Source organism: Pan troglodytes, chromosome 13 (genome assembly GCF_028858775.2).
Source record: "Pan troglodytes isolate AG18354 chromosome 13, NHGRI_mPanTro3-v2.0_pri, whole genome shotgun sequence".
NCBI lineage: Eukaryota > Metazoa > Chordata > Mammalia > Primates > Hominidae > Pan > Pan troglodytes.
The window spans coordinates 56,867,083-56,884,770 of record NC_072411.2 but is presented as its reverse complement, the minus strand read 5'-3'; the positions used below and the strand labels follow the sequence as shown (position 1 = coordinate 56,884,770).

The following is a 17,688-nucleotide window of genomic DNA, read 5'->3' as shown; positions in this document are numbered from 1 at the left end:
CCACTTCTCCAAATGACAGCTAGGAAAAATGCAAACTCCATTGCACAAGACATTCTGTTAGGTTAGAAGCCATTGCACACAGTCATTGAATATTTATGTTCATGCATCCAAATTTTCTGGAATATGCAGTTGTTTTTAAAAGGGATTCTCTTTATTCTTTATACTTCCAGGGAGCAGAGACTATACCCCATGTTTGTGGATTTAATTAAAAACCCGCTAAACAGCCTCTCTGAGAATAAGTTTCTTTAAGTGTAAAATAGGGATGATCTTTACCGTGCAGAGTTGTTCCTAATATATAAATAATGTGTGCAAGTCACCATGTACATGATCAACACATTCAGAGCTGGGAGAGGATAAATAGAAGCATGGATTTGATTCTTAGTAAACAAGGAGAATATAGTAGGTCCTACAGTATTTGTGCTCTATAGCATCTATTGGTCAGAAAAAGCCCAGATATTCTGAAACAGCTATAATTTCAAAAAATCTTTACAAGTAGATTTAAAAATCCCAAAGAAATCACAGTGAAACTGGAGAATATCTAAGTTAAAGAGAATATGCAAACATCCTCCTCTCTGAAAACACAGCATTCAGACATATAATAGACCTTTAAGCAACAAGAAAGTCCAGAAGAAAATTGTAAACAACAACAACAACAACAAAATATATTTTGAGGAACAACCCTAACAATTCTATTAAATGATAAAAGACCATCTGTATGGAACTCTACTAGGTCAGAAGCTGTAGCGACTTAGCTTTTCTAAATTAATTCTCTGAGGTGCCTGGGAGTTGGGCACATTACACATCACAAAACTCATCTGTTCCAAGATTAAGAACACAGTTTTCTGTGAAACACAGGTGAAGCAACTGAATGCTTTATTAAAAGATGATTAGATATTTAAACAAAATTAGAAAAACTATGCGTTTGTCTGCTTTACTTACTGTAGCTTTTAAAACACTGGTTCAGCAAGGGGTAGGATAACCATGAAGCTTCCTCCAAGAAACGCAGGTCCTGAGTATCTGCATTATTAAGCTGACGTTTGGTATTGCTGAAGCATCTTACCAATAAGCAGCCAAAATAAAAGGAATTATCAAGGAATGACTTGTGATGAATTTAATGATTGCCTTTCAGGAATTAAGAGTCTTATGATAAACAAACTGAGTCAAGAAATGTGAATAATTAAGTGGTGAAGAGTGCAAAAAGGATGAGAACACTAAAAATTAAACCCAATCATGTTTCAAAAGTTTAATACCGTTTTTTATAAAATTGAACTTGCAGTATTGAATACATGAGTTTATATTTTTGAAACTAAATGACCTTTTACACTTAAATAATTATAGATTTCATGCCAGAAAATGGAATTAGGTTGATGCTAATTTAAATATGTACAATGTAATTCAAACATAAATTCTGAAGAATGTAAGAACTAATAGAATGTAAGCCAGCTTTCCCATGACCCCAGTCTTCCTCCAGTAGAAATACTGTAGTATGAGCCATTTTGTCCTGACAAAAAGGCTCTTTTCATAATATTTTAAGCCATATATAGATAAATTTAAAACAGCATAAGAATCTTTCAGAAATAATTAATGGTAAAATATCCTTATTTTTCATTTTGTATATATTTACAAAAGGGTATTTACATATTTCTGAAAAGAATAAATGTTCAAACTGAAGATAAGCATTATCAAAATAATTATGTTTCTTTTATTTACACCATTTTGATAAATAGAATGAAATATCTTACTATAACAGGACCTATATCATGAAAATGCTATAAAAAAGTTCTAGTTTCCACTTGTTATGTAGAGTTATTCAGTTCAATGATCACATTAGGTTTTCCTTTCCAATAGCCATGACATTGGTGGGCGGAAAATGATCTTGGCTTAAATTGACTTTTACTCTCTTTAATGTGAGCTCTTACAACTTCCAGAAATGGAAATAGCAGAGGTTAGGTTTTTATTCATTCAATAAAATGCATAACTTTTCATTACTGAAAGACATGTCACGAACATATTGAACAAATGTTACATGAAATAACTTTGGTAAGAAGTACTTCAGGCTGCAATATACGAAGCTGAGATGATTTTGCTTAGAATGATGTGTCAAAAAATCAGCAAAAGGAGAAGAAAAGCAATTCTTTATTTTTATCCAAATATATCAGACTTCATAATTTAGTTTCAACAAAAACTTCACCATATATCATCCAAACCAAGACATTGTAAGAGTGAAAGGGAGTGCTACCAATAATTACACAGGTACAACAGGTATAAACTGGAATTTTCCTGGGTAAACTGGGACCTATGATCAACCTAGAAATAAGGGTTAAACTGCAATTACATGCAGAAATCATACCTTTCCCACGCATGTGTGGAAAAGATAAAAAAAATACCATTCACTCAGATAAGGTAATTTTGACAACAGTAGCACTTTCTCATGAGATAGATTTCTGTTCACATATTATCCCCGTCCTAAGCCAGTCACATTTTCTAAAATAATCAATTTTTATTCCACACAGTTACTTTGCATTATGTTACCCTGTTTTTATTCTTTTTTTTTTTTTTTGATGTTGAGATGGAGTCTCGCACTGTCACCCAGGCTGGAGTGCAGTGGCAGAATCTTGGCTCACTGCAACCTCCACCTCCCAGGTTCAAGCGATTCTCCTGCCTCAGCTTCCCCAGTAGCTGGGATTACAGGTGCCTGCCACCATGCCCAGTTAATTTTTGTATTTTTAGTAGAGACGGGTTTTCACCATGTTGTCCAGGCTGGTCTCGATCTCCTGACCTCAGGTGATCCCCCAACCTCCGCCTCCCAAAGTACTGGGATTACAGGCGTGAGCCACTGAGTCAGGCCTGTTTTCATTCTCTTAACTGATACTTTGATTGTCTGAAGTGGTCTTATTTGTTTTTTGTCTCCTCCCCACTCTCCTTCTGGTATACAGTGTTCATGGTGAGCAATGGCCTTCTCTGACTTAGCCATGTCCAAATCCCCAGGAACTAAAAATGCCTACGACATAGAAGGCATGCAAAAATTTTGTTGAATGTGTGAATATACTTGGAGAGTTTGTTTTTGGTTCCGTCTTCTCCTTGGTACCAAAGACAAATTAAAATGACTCTCCAAAGTAAATTATGGCTCTATTTAGTTTTAAGTTCTTGGACTAAATGATCTATGCACTTTTTTTCCACTGCTGATAAATGTACCATGCCCTGTGGGCCCCCTTCTCTCTCTGTCACTATTTTGTTTCCTACATCTACAAACTAAGAAAGCTTGGTTATCAATGGGTATAGGGCAATTTGCTCCATTCACAGTGGATGCACACTCCAGATTGATCATTTTGCCAGTAAGAATTCCCTGGTATATGTTTGCACCTACAGAATTTGGTTGATACAGAGGTAGCCAGAAGGTATTATTATAGTCAATGATTTAAGTGTTGATGTATTAATTTGCCAATAATAAAAGTATCACAAAATTGTTAAAAAACAGGAAATAATGAGAGCCCAAACTAGCAATTAATAACTGACATATTAATGAGAATTTTTTTTAAAGTTGGGGCAGACTGAAATTACAATACTTAAAGAAGTTTTATAGGAAAACCCATGATATTCTGTTAAGGAGCACTTTTAAATTTTCATAAAAGTCTGCATTCCAAATTTTTATTTTGAAAGTGTTCTACTGATCACTAGTTTTGATTCCTGCTAATGAGTCATAAATATCAGACTTCAGGATTAGAAAAAAACAGTACCGTTAAAATCATTTGGGTAGACTAGGGATCTAAGACACCAATAAAATCAGTGTTCACCAAAAAACTGTGTGTAAGATATCTTCAATTTATCATCTAATTTTAATTTCTCTCTGGTCTGTGCAAAAACTTCCTCCTGAACTATAAGTGACAGGCATGGGATAGGTTTCCTAGGTGAGGAAAAAGTCTATCCTGTTACAACAAATGCCATAAACAAGAAAAACAGAATAAAAAAGAGACTCAATTAGACATACATATTTTAAGCATAAATATTTATCATCTGTTTCATTGCATTGTCATGTCTTCTTAAAATGATTGGTTTTTAAAATGGACAAAATTTCCAGAAAAAGAATGAAAATGTTTCCAATTTACTCAGTTTGAAACAGGGACAATTAATTGTGTAACTTCACACAGATTCTGATATATTCAATATAACTTGGCTACTGTCTATTAACATGATTCAGTGTTTGTTCAGAGCTCATCTTTGTATTAGATCATATACAAAACAGATTTCCAGATTTTAATTAGTCTAGGAAAGGAATAATTCTCAAATTAATCAACAATTATTTCTCCCCAGTACTAGCAACTTTTAAAAATCATAAGAAATGTTCAATGCTATACTGAGTACTGGTATGCTCTAAAATTTACAATTTAAACATGTAATGGTTATATTTTTGCAGGGCCATAGATAGCACAAACTTGTGTGATTCTCTCATATAAAATACAATTGAAAGCCTCCCAAGACCTTAAACAGCAGAAAACATTAAATCAGATTTTAAAATGACAAAAATTTAAGGCTAAAATATTTGGTATTAATAATTAATGCCAGTAGCCTTCCTACTCTAATAAAGTAAACATGCACAAGAACTACAACTTTGAACAAAACATCACAATTTTATCAGATATATATGTATGTATGTATGTGTATGTATGTGTATATATATATGTATATGTGTGTATACATACACACACACACACAGACATATATTTAGTTTTATCGCCCTGAAAGCTATTCACTCATGTTTGGCTTAATACATATGTTAGAAATGTCAGGGAGAGTATCTCCCCTTTAAATATATATATATATATTTTTTCCAGAATATACAATATAAATATGCCATATATAAATCATGCCATAAAACTAAATGCAAAATTTGCACATTATTGCATGCTTGATGTGATAATACATGCCCGTTAATAACTTCGTTATGATGTCCTCCCTCCGTAACTGTTGCTTTCTGCACATTCGCAATACTTGGGAAAGGAAGGGTTCTCAAATATGCTTGTAGAACTGGGAGGAAAATATACTTTCAGATTCCTTAGGGAGAATTACCTCATCGCCAAATATTGGACTATTACTAAATCAAACATTAAATAATGCCTAAGGGAGTGCTTTGTTATGTGAAGCGATCAGAGTTCATTTTTCTTAATTTGGCTGGAAGGTTCCCTTCCATCCTAGCTGCTCCTCCAGCCATCTTTTGAAGCTTTGGTGGCAAATCAGCCACAGACTGGCTCATGGGATCAGATAACATCTTGGTGGTTTTAGACACCAGTTTTTCTTCTGAGTTGCCCGGAACTGAACTTATTCGTTGAAGTTTCATGGGCAAGTCTCCCAAGCTGTAGGCTTTTTCTGAAGTTGTAGAACTCATCCTCAAGAGTTTTTTGGGAAAGTCTTCTCTTCCAGTAATTTTCTGCAGCTTAGATGGTAGTTTTGTAGTAATATCATCTAGTCCATCTAAGCATTCCACAGAATTATGTCTTTCTTTGCTGTTAGTTATGGCTGGTGCTATTAAAGGGGACGACATGAGAAGCATTTCCTCCTGCTCTTTCACACTGTAAGGTGGGGTGGGGACTTCAAATGTTGCATGGAACTGGGAGTAATCAACTTTAAAGAATCCCTCTTCTAAGGAAATTACAGGAAAAAAACGATGACCCCAAAGAACTTCATCTTCAGTATATGATGTTCGAGCTTGACAAGTCATCCCTACAAGAAAAGAGAAAATTCTTGATAAATTATGCATAGTGGAAGCACATGTAAAGCCGGTTTGGCCTAAATAATTCATTTCACTTTCTTACCTAGGTTTTGGACTGTTTATCCGAAGCCCGAATAATAGAATAGATTAAAAGTTGTACTCTAAGTTAATAGCTTTGATACATATACTTTCTTTCAACAAAAAACACAGGGTGATGATAGTATTCATGTTTGAAGGATAATGCATCATTACCTAAATATTAACCACAAACCAAAAGCAAAAGTAGCATAGAATAATCTCAGAACATACATGTCCCTATAAGGAGATAAGTGGGAAAATTATGTAACAATTTTTCATTGTTTAAGAAACAGTGTCATAAATAAAACAAATCTGATTTTGAATCTAAACTTTAATATCGTGTAAACTTAGAAAATATATTTAACTGAGTATCACTTTATTCTTCTGCAGAGTAAAGCACTGTCAACAATACCTGTCTCACAACACTGCTGTGACCATGAAATAACATATACAGAAATGTAAAATTTGTCATATAATATCTACAATAAGTGACTCAATTAATGGACGCTTACCTTTTTGTCTTTACGTAGCAAAGGATTGCTATGGGGGGTAGGAGGACAAAAGGTAACTCTCCCAAGTATTTGTTAAACAAATAAAAGGTGGTAATATTTATATGCTAGAAAAAGAAAAGTCATTGTGCTGGTTCTATTCTTTTGCATCTATAAGGCCAGAATAAACTTTTGCTCAAGTTTCAGAAATCCACATGCTAAAATCAGTGTTCTGGGCCATGTGATGTATCAAGTTCCATTCCTGCTCTAGGAATATCTGGAACTGGTTGCTGGCTATCATCAGATGTAAATTTTTTCAATTTATCAATTATGTTCCTTGGATATCATTTGCCTCATGGTATTCTAATTTACTCAATTTTGTTCTCTTCATAAATCATTTATTTCTATTGTGTTACAATCAAATCAGTCAACTTGTGAATATTCATTTTGTGAAGACTGGAAGTACAGGAATAAATTAAAACCATATATCAAGTTTCTGTCTCATATTAGTCAAAAGACACAATTTTCTGTAAATAGTAAAATTCACCACTCTACTTTAATAGAAGTCTAATAGACTTCTATTAAAGGCTATTAAAATGTAAGATAATGATGAATTTTAAAAACCATCCCCTCAATAATTAAGTGTAATTTAAATAAGTGATGATAGTTTTTCTTCATTCATTTCAATTCTCCCCCATCCATTATAAGTAATTTCTATTGTTTTTAAGCCTGGCATAGTTTGAAGGAAGGGATATTCTGTCTTTTTTCTAACTGACTAGCAATCAGACATACAATACATATAGATAATTAGGATATAATGCATAAATAAGAAGCCACATTTGAATCCTTCCAAAATCTTGCCTTATGAATATTCTGTTATATATTACCAAAGAATTAGTTGTTATCACTATATACTATGTTTTTTCAAGACACTTTTAAAATAAACTCATGTAGAAAATTAGTATCTATCATGTGGCTAGCACTGTGTTAGGTACTCTCTCTCTTCTTCCCTCTTTTTTTTTTTTTCCATTCTAATCCTCAATATGGTCCTGTTGAGAAGATATTCTTGTATCTATTTTAAAGATAAGGAATTTAGTGCTCAGAGAGGTTAAGTCTCTTGACCTTTCTTGAGCACAGATCTAATAAGCTGTAGAGAAAAAAAGTATCATCCTATTTCTATGTGTGGGTTTTTTTTTAATTGTTGTTATTTTACTTTGCCGTAATGTCTCTAATATTTTAGTTATGAACTCAGTTATCACTTAAACTCTGTAATGGTGCAAATCTGACTATGATCAGATATCCGTGTTTATAATCAATTTTACGTGAGGAATAGCCCCAGAAACATTTATATATAAGATAATAAATTAGTTTTAAAATATTAAGTGTAAACACACACATAGCAGCATTCTGTATTTTCTAATAACTTTCTAGCCTCTAAGTATTTCATAAGAAAAATCATAGATTATCACTTAATCAGGAAAAATAAAAAATGTATTTCCTGATATATTTACTTGGTTTTATTTTGAGAAATTTAAAGATAAAGAAAAGTATCTAGAATAAAGAATAAATATCTGATGTCATTGTTAAGATAAGAAATAGTAAAACAAATAATGTGGAAGTGCCTTATATTTTCTCCCTAAAAGCAGCCACTGTCATTCTAAGTGTCTTTCCCATCCAAGACATTAATTTAAATTTAAGAAAAAATACTATAAATATATTTTTACTAAGTGATAATACTGCCTTACAATCTTTTTTATTTTTATGTTTTTCGAGATGAGATCTCACTCTGTCGCCCAGGCTGCGGTGCAGTGGCACCATCTCAGTTCATTGCAGCCTCAGCCTCCCTGGGATCAGGTGATCCTCCCACCTCAGCCTCCCAAGTGAGCTGTATTTCTTTGTAGAGACAGGGTTTTGTCATGTTACTCAGACTCATCTTGAACCCAGCCACTTTTTTAATTTTAAAAACTTCAATCATTGAAAATTGATGTCAGGCAGAATTATCCTAAGTAATGTTACGTACTCAATATAATTCAGTGTCTTAAAAAGTAAGGAAAGTTTGTAAGTTTGTCCTTTGATTAATATAAATAAATATTTACAATAAGTTAAAGTAAATTCAGGTTATGAAGTCTGTTCAATTATTTCTAACAATCACAAAGTAAATTTTGAAGTAAAATTTGATGATATCACCATCTTAGCCCATTTCATTTTGGTGGCTTTTTTTTATTTTCACACTGCGAAAATAACATTAAATAAAAAATCAAAATTTTGCCCCTGCTTTTACCATTACAATTGGGAAAATAAAATCTTATAAAATTTTAACATTGGGAAAACTGGCCATCAATTATTAAGGTACTTAAAGTGCTATGACATCTACAGTGGAAACGTGTATTCAAATGTTTGTTGGCATTAAAATACTTGTAATCATTGTTACTGAAATGCCAATGCATGATTTCAACTGAAAAGGAAGGTGGAGAATCTATTTTACTAGATAAAATTAACTTTACTTATTTTCACAGCAAACTCACATAAGTGAGGCAACATCTGAAATATAATTAAAAAGTTTATGAATCTGGCTGTCAATGCCACTATTAAATAGCTTGTGAAAATTACCTAAAGCTCTCTCGCCCTGTTTTCTCCTTTATCAACTAGAGATAACAACATATCTTCTCTTAGAAACCTACTGAAAGTTTGAAAGTAAAAGACATAGAACCTTGCTTGGTGTTTAGGTAATGCCCGTTAATGACTAGTGATTTATTGTTCTATAATAGTCACTTACATTTCCTGTTCTTCCTGAAAATTAGTAAGGTGCCTTAATATGTGTGATGAATTTTTACATCTTTGTAATTTATCCCATATTAGTAATATAGAATATTAAGAATTAAGTTTAAAAGTCACTGGCTATGAGATAACAATTATTTTTTTTTCAGATGGGCTCTTGTTCTGCCACCCAGGCTGGAGTGCAGTGGTGGGATCATAGCTCACTGCAGCCTCAAACCCCTGGGCTCAAGCAATCTTCTTGCCTGTTACTCCCAAGTAGCTGGTATGACAGGTACGAGCCACCAAGTCTGGCTAATTTTCAATTTTTTGTAGAGATGGGGTCTCACAAAAGGCTGCTCTCAAATTCCTAGCCTCAAGTAATCCTCCCACCTCAGCCTCCCAAAGTGCTGGAATTACAGGTATAAGTCATTATGCCCAGCCAGTAATTTGTTTTTAAAATTGTCAGACAATTAAACATTCAAAATATTTAAAAGTATAGAAAAAAGTTACATTACTGATATTTCCAACTTTTAGGGTTTCTCAACATTTTCCACCTAACTACCCCTAATAGCAGAAGAGACTAAGTATGGATATATGGGGTGTATTAAAAGGCTTGCAGCAAGCAGAATGGCTAAAATCAATGTTAACACTATGTTAATCATGCCAAGAACATTTGCCAGCACCTTAACCTTTGTTTGTTTTTCTACTGTTCCTGTCCTACTTTCATTAGATGTAGGTACCCAAATAGCAGACATTTCCAATTCACAATCATAGTTTTAAAATCTGGTTTCATCTCAGGATATTATGAATTTGCAATCAATATATGGATAAGGATATGGAAGATTTATAAATTGGATAACAGAAAAATGTCTATGTTTGCCAATCTGCATCTTAGACAATGAACTAAGATAAGATATAATTGAGAGAGTACTTCTTTTTGCAAAAGTTATCCCAAAATGGTGATGAAAAAATAAAATGCAAATTTCAACTGAGAAGATTTAAAGTAGATATCATTATGGTTTCTAAGAACATGCATGTACCATATCATTCTTCCTTCTAGAATTAGAATGCTTTATATTCCTTATTCTAATTAGTTATTTTAAAATAATCCATGCTTAGATTCATAATTGCAAATGCCATTTGAATTAAAATAAATGCAAGTGACTACTATTATTCAAAGGGTACTATGAGATTGCACCTCTTAGCCAGCAACACAACTGTTTGCATGTTTTAACCAGATTCCAGACTTGAACAAATGTGGTGAAAATCAACACGAGCTCATCTCTGTGGAAACTGGCAAAGCAACAGATGCTGCTACTGGAAATAGCTGGGACTTTTGAATCCTTAGATAAAAAACATTTTGTAAAAAAAAAAAAAAAAAAAAAAAAAAAAGATTTATTCTGTGCATTGCATTGCAATATTCACAGATTTAAAAGGGTCTATATTATTGTTTAGTGTAATTTATTCCAGTATCAGTATGTCCATTTAAAATGGTAGAAGCAACATAGTCTAACCTTTTTATTTTTGACATTTTCCTTTCCTGATTCTGCCTCTAAACTGAACTAAGTCCATCCTTTTAACTGAATTAAACATTCATTCAAAGAACAGATCTGTGGAAGGTTTTAAAGTGAAAATGACAAAGTGAGTTGTTATTTGACAAGTCCTTAATTAAACTTTCAGGATATCTCTAACTCAGTTATTTTCCATTGTTTCTCCTAGCCGGGGATGGTGGATGTGTCACTCACACAAAGGGGGCACAATATGGTTAAAAACAATATAACCACAGGCCAAGGGAAATGTCTGAATGCTGTGACACAGAAAATATCACACAATCAATAACTTCTGAACATGGAGGCTTTATCTAAACCTTACCCAATATAGATGTGTTTGGGGGAGGTTGGGGGAGAGAAGAAAGGGAAGGAGAAAAGATAGAGGGATAGAGAGAATCAGACCCAGAGAGAGAAAAAAGAGACAGGAGAGAGAGCAAAAGAGTGTTCTCCTGTAATGGTAGCTGTGGCTGTGTTTTATCACACATACATCAAACAAAAGCAAAAAACAAAACAAAACAAAACAAAACAAAAAACAGAAGAGCAAATCCCTTTCAGTTAAGTCATGTAGTAATAATATCTCTATAGGATTATATGTCAAGTATCTCTCTAAGCACTATTTACAAGTTGTCTTTAATCCTCACAACTCTTCGAGGAAGAGACTGTTATCTCCCTTCCTATTTTCTAGAGGTGGAAACTGAGTCACAGAGGGATACAAGAGAGTAGCATCACATAGAGGTGATGCAGCTGGAAATTGAACATAAGAAATCAGGCTTGGCCGGGCGCGGTGGCTCACGCCTGTAATCCCAGCACTTTGGGAGGCCGAGGCAGGCGGATCACGAGGTCAGGAGATCGAGACCATCCTGGCTAACACGGTGAAACCCCGTCTCTACTAAAAATACAAAAATTAGCCGGGCGTGGTAGCGGGCGCCTGTAGTCCCAGCTACTCGGGAGGCTGAGGCAGGAGAATGGCGTGAACCCGGGAGGCGGAGCTTGCAGTGAGCCGAGATCGCGCCACTGCACTCCAGCCTGGGCGACAGAGCGAGACTCCGTCTCAAAAAAAAAAAAAAAAAAAAGAAAGAAATCGGGCTTGAGGATTCATGCTGTTAATCTCATCTCTCTATCAAGTAGTACTGTGTAGGCAAAAGAAGAAACAAAAGAGAGTTTATCACTAGTAGTATAATTAGTGAATATTCAAATTAAAGTGTCAACTTTTGGCTACAAAAGCATCAAGTCTGTGATTCTGTGGTCAAGGGGACCAGATTTGCCACAATAAAAATCAAAGCAAGTGATGAAAGAAATGAACCTTTCTTCAGGGATGAACACCAGAGGCACTCTGCACAACTCCCTGGAGTAAGTACTGTGGTGTCAGACGACCCTGGGGCCGCACCCCAGCTCTACCACCTATGCTGTTTACCTTTGGAATGGTGCTTTGCCTCTCTGAACCTCCGTTTTTCTAATCTTGAAAATTATATTAAGAATAGTACTTATATTCTAGGATAATTGGAATAAATTTATGAGATATTGTATGCAATGTGTTTAGCAATGTCTTAATAAATATTAGTGATATTTATTGTAGCTGCTATTACATGTGGAAAAAGTATGGGAAACCAATTGATGAGCGAACTTTTAAGAATTAAAATAATGAATGAATCATATTCTTACTGGACGGGAAAAAGAAATATTTGCTAATGTGACTGTTGGTTAAAATTGCTAATTATAAACATAAAAATAATAGTGGTGATATTAATTACATATTGAGTAACAATGTGCCAAATAGTGTGCTATATAGGTTTTATATATTTTATCTCATTATCTCATCACAGCAAAACTGTAAATAAGATTTTATTATTTTCATACTTCCAGGAGAATGATAGAGCTTGAAACTTCAAGTAACAGAGAATAAACAGCAAAGCTAAGTCCAGAACTCATACTGATTCCCAAACCTAAGCTCTTAACAAATAACTTTACTATCTAATGACTTCCTTAGTGAAGCATATTACACCAAAACATAGAATTAAAAATTAATATTATTTGTACAAATATATATATAGGTGGTATATGTATATGTGTATATATATATTTGAGTTGTTATTAAGTAAATTGTACACTGTTCATTTCTAGTGTGGCATCCAGATTTCTAACTACTTTCCTGAATAACAAAGCCTTTTGGTATCACTATAAGGATCTGAAGTGAAGAGATTCTATAGGACAATGCTAGCTGATATTCTGGTGTCCACAGTAAGTAAGTCATATCAGCCCTAGAGGCCAGTTGCAGAGAGGGTAAAGCATCGGTTTTAATGCCAGATGCACCTAACATCAAACACTGAATCCCAGCTCCACCAGTAATTAATATGTGACCTTACAAAAACTAATACATCTCTTTAAGCTTTAGTTTCATTATCTGTACATTAAGGCCCACCCTGCTGATTTTACAAGAAGATTGTGAGAATTAAATGAAATTAAGTGACATATGTAAACTACATGCACAATAAATATTGATAATTTTCTCTCAGAAGAATCCTTAATAACAGGCTATATGACTACAACTTTCATTTACACAGGCACATACACAGAAGAAAAAATCCTGAAAATTTAACCAAATAACATGTTAGTTTTTTCCATAAATCTATTCTATTATTTACTTCAAATTGGCAGTTGTTTTAATAACTGAATCAGCTAACAGCTTAGCATGCAAAGCATGTTGTATATCACCAAGTAACTTCCTGGTCCACCCTACATACTGCCCTGAGGATTATTAAATGAGGACTATAGCTGTTTCTTCTCTAAGGTACTTCCAAAATTTCACCCATCTTCCAAGATATATTAACTGTAACACTAACTTGGCATTCTCTGCATGCTCTCTATTGTGTTGTACTGAGCTGAACCCAAATGTAAAGTATAAACTTTCTGAAGAAGCTTATGATTTTTTTAAAATCTTTTTTATAAAACACAAAGACACTGCATACATTACAGTTCAATAATACTAAGGTTACTGGCAATAGGCTCTTTTGAGATACAGGTTGCAAAGCCATTAAGAATACATAAATTGCTTCCAGAAACTGCAGTTTTCAAAAAGATGGAATCTCTTTAAATCTCCACATATTCTGCTCAAAACAGACTTTTATCGAGGAGTAGAAGGTTCTGGCATGCATTCAACTCAATATTATCCTTTATTATTTACAAGCACTTGGTCTTACAATGTGTTCTCAGACATCAGTTTGCCACTACTGCTCAAGCTAGGTCAAAGAATTTTAAAAAACTAAAAATAAAAAAAGAAGAAAAGCCCAGTTGTATTTGTCAGAAAATAAAGCTTCAATAAGAATTTTATAAACAAATATTTCAAATACAATACTTAAGGTTTCTAAGCTCCCAGAACAAAAGAAAAAATAGATTTTTAACAATGACCAACAGAACACAATGTTAGATGTTCAAAAAGGAAGATAAGTGCAGATGCTAAAGGCTCATGGTCAGGTAGAAAACATGACAGGAAATTCACAATCAATCATATTGCTGAAAATATATTTAGGAGAGACAGGGAAATATTAAGCAAAAGAACATGGGCTTTGAATATAAACTTGAGATTGTTCCTGTTTGGATAACTCACTGTTAGTAAGACGTTGGGCATGTTATGATTATCTGAACCTTGACTGCTATAAAATATGGGTAGTAGCACTAGATAAAATATATAATGTATATGGTTATTGTGACTACAAATGATATCACCTATTTATGGGCCTACTATATTAGCTGGTAAATAATAAAGGTTCAATCACTGATCACTATTAGTCATGATTATTAAGGTTCCAATTAATTAAAAGATTAGTTCTGATATATTTTAAATAATTCTTTAGTGATCATTTAATTTCTCAGAAACAGATCAATGCATAGAATAATTTTCACCATGTTAATTTCTGGCAATTTGATACAGACTATGTTGTCTATATTTATCTGGAATATGAGGAAGTATATATAATGAAGTGAGTAAAACAAACACAAGGAACTGAGCCCAGTCTGCTATCACTGTCAACCTGGCCTGCTCTGAACAAATTTGACTTAACTTTGTAGTAACTACTTTCTCAAAAATATAATTGATTTATCTGCTGTGTTGACAAAGCACTACCTTTAACTTCCTATTCTATTATTACTTTAATTAGAAGCATTGCAGAATTTGCCAAATTCACTTCCTTTTTTTTTTTTTTTCTGAGACAGAGTCTCGCTGTGACGCCCAGGCTGGAGGGCAGTGGTACGATCTTGGCTCACTGCAACCTCCACCTCCCAGGTTCAAGTGATTCTCCTGCCTCAGCCTCCCAAGTAGCTAAGACTACAGGCACATGCCACATGCCCAGTTAATTTTTGTATTTTCAGTAGAGAAAGGGTTTCACCATATTGACCAGGCTGGTCTCGAACTCCTGACCTCAAGTGATCCACCCGCCTCAGCCTCCCAAAGTGCTGGGATTACAGGTGTGAGCCACCGTACCTGGCCTAAATTCACTTTCAACTGATTATTATTCCTTTAACCTAACAGTGGAAATGTCCCAGTCTCATCACACCTTTTTCTGCTTTCTCCTTTTGGTATTTATTAAAGCATTGTTAATTATAGAATGAAAGCAATAGCTACCTAAATAAATTCATGCTGTTGCAGTAAGATACAATTTTTAGCTTTCAAAATATCTTAACTATGTAACTACAATATAATATAACTATTGTTGAAACAGACTCCATAAGACTGGTATCGGAAAAGATATTTTTCAGGCCCAGTGCGGTGGCTCACACCTGTAATCCCAGCACTTTGGGAGGCCAAAGCAGGCGGATCACTTGAGGTCAGGAGTTCAAGACCAGCCTGAACAACATGGTAAAACCCCATTTCTACTACAAATACAAAAATCAGCTGGGCATGGTGGCACATGTCTCTAATCCCAGCTACTTGGGAGGCTCAGGCACCAGAATTGCTTGAACCCAAGAGGCAGAGATTGCAGTGAGCTGAGATTATGCCACTGCACTCCAGCCTGGGAGACTGAGCAGACTCTGTCTCAAAAAATATATTTTTTTCAAAAGAAAAATAGAATAAATTTCTAGCTTAAGGCATTCCAAAATGGCCAAATAGGAACAGCTCTGGTCTACAGCTCCCAATGTGATCAACGCAGAAGACAGGTGATTTCTGCATTTCCAACTGAGGTACCTGGTTCATCTCATTGGGACTGGTTGGACAGTGGGTGCAGCCCAGAGAGGGCAAGCTGAAGCAGGCAGGGCAAGGCGTCGCCTCACCCAGGAAGCACAAGGGGTCTGGGGATTTCCCTTTCCTAGCCATGGGAAGCCATGACAGACTACCTGGAAAAATGAGGCACTTCTGCCCAAATACTCTGCTTTTCCCAAGGTCTTAGCAACCAGCAGACAAGGTAATTCTCTCCCATGCCTGCCTCGGAGGGTTCCACACCCACGGAGCCTTGCTCACTGCTAGCACAGCAGTCTGAGATCAATCTGTGAGGTGGTAGCCTGGCTAGGGGAGGGGTATCCACCATTGCTGAGGCTTGAGTAGATAAACAAAGCGACCGGGAAGCTCGAACTGGGCGGAGCCCACCACAGCTCAACAAGGTCCACTGCCTCTAGACTCCACCTCTGTGGGCAGGACATAGCTGAACAAAAGGCAGCAGACAACTTCTGCAGATTTAAACGTCCCTGTCTGACAGCTCTGAAGAGAGCAGTGGTTCTCCCAGCACGGCGTCTGAGCTCTGAGAATGGACAGACTACCTCCTCAAGTGGGTCCCTGTCTCCTGTGTAGCCTAACTGGGAGACACCTCCCAATAGGTGCCAACAGACACCTCACTAGGCAGTTGCCCCTCTGGGACGAAGTTTCCAGAGGAAGGATCAGGCAACAATATTTGCTGTTCTGCAAAATTTGCTGTTCTGCAGCCTCCGCTGGTGACACCCAGGCAAACAGGGTCTGGAGTGGAACTCCAGCAATCTCCAACAAACCTGCAGCTGAGGGAGCTGATTGTTAGAAGGAAAACTAACAAACAGAAAGGAATAGCATCAACATCAACAAAAAGGTCATCTACACCAAAACCCCATCTGTAGCTCACCAACATCAAAGACCAAAGGCAGATAAAACCACAAAGATGGGGAGAAACCAGAGCAGAAAAGCTGAAAATTCTAAAAATCAGAGGGCCTGTTCTCCTCCAAAGGATCGCAGCTCCTCGCCAGCAATGGAACAAAGCTGGATGGAGAACGACTTTGACGAGTTGACAGAAGTAGGCTTCAGAAGGTCGGTAATACCAAACTTCTCTGAGCTAAAGGAGGATGTTAGAACCCATAGCAAGGAAGGTAAAAACCTTGAAAAAAGATTAGACGAATGGCTAACTAGAATAAACAGTGTGGAGAAGACCTTAAAAGACCTGATGGAGCTGAAAACCATGGCATGAGAACTTCGTGACACATGCACAAGCTTCAGTAGCCGATTTGACCAAGTGGAATAAAGGGTATCAGTGATTGAAGATCAAATCAATGAAATAAAATGTGAAGACGAGGTTAGAGAAAAAAGAGTAAAAAGAAATGATCAAAGCCTCCAAGAAATATGGGATTATGTGAAAAGATCAAATCTACATTTGATTGGTGTACCTGAAAGTGATGGGGAGAATGGAACCAAGTTGGAAAACATTCTTCAGGATATTATCCAGGAGAACTTCCCCAACCTAGCAAGGCAGGCCAACATTCAAATTCAGGAAATACAGAGAACACCACAAAGATACTCCTCGAGAAGAGCAACCCCAAGACACATAATTGTCAGATTCACCAAAGTTGAAATGAAGGAAAAAGTGTTAAGGGCAGCCAGAGAGAAAGGTCGAGTTACCCACAAAGGGAAGCCCATCAGACTAACAGCAGATCTCTCAGCAGAAACCCTACAGGCAGAAGAGAGTGGGGGCCAATATTCAACATTCTCAAAGCAAAGAATTTTCAACCCAGAATTTCAGATCCAGCCAAACTAAGCTTCATAAGTGAAGGAGAAATAAAATCCTTTACAGACAAGCAAATGCTGAGAGATTTTGTCACCACCAGGCCTGCCCTACAAGAGCTCCTGAAGGAAGCACTAAACATGGAAAGAAACAACCAG

At 35.6% G+C, this 17,688-nt stretch overlaps 1 protein-coding gene across 2 annotated transcripts in view; it reads right to left on the bottom strand.

Annotated features, from left to right (window-relative positions):
* Positions 1–2,118: 2,118 nt before the first annotated feature.
* The window catches only part of KCNJ3 (potassium inwardly rectifying channel subfamily J member 3), a 159,038-nt gene continuing 143,468 nt past the window's right edge, over positions 2,119–17,688 (bottom strand). For both annotated transcript variants that reach the window (XM_001141809.7, XM_003949902.6), the window contains one exon: positions 2,119–5,718. In XM_001141809.7, the coding sequence (XP_001141809.3) occupies positions 5,132–5,718 (587 nt within the window). In that variant the 3' untranslated portion in view covers positions 2,119–5,131. The remainder of the gene's footprint in view (positions 5,719–17,688) is intronic.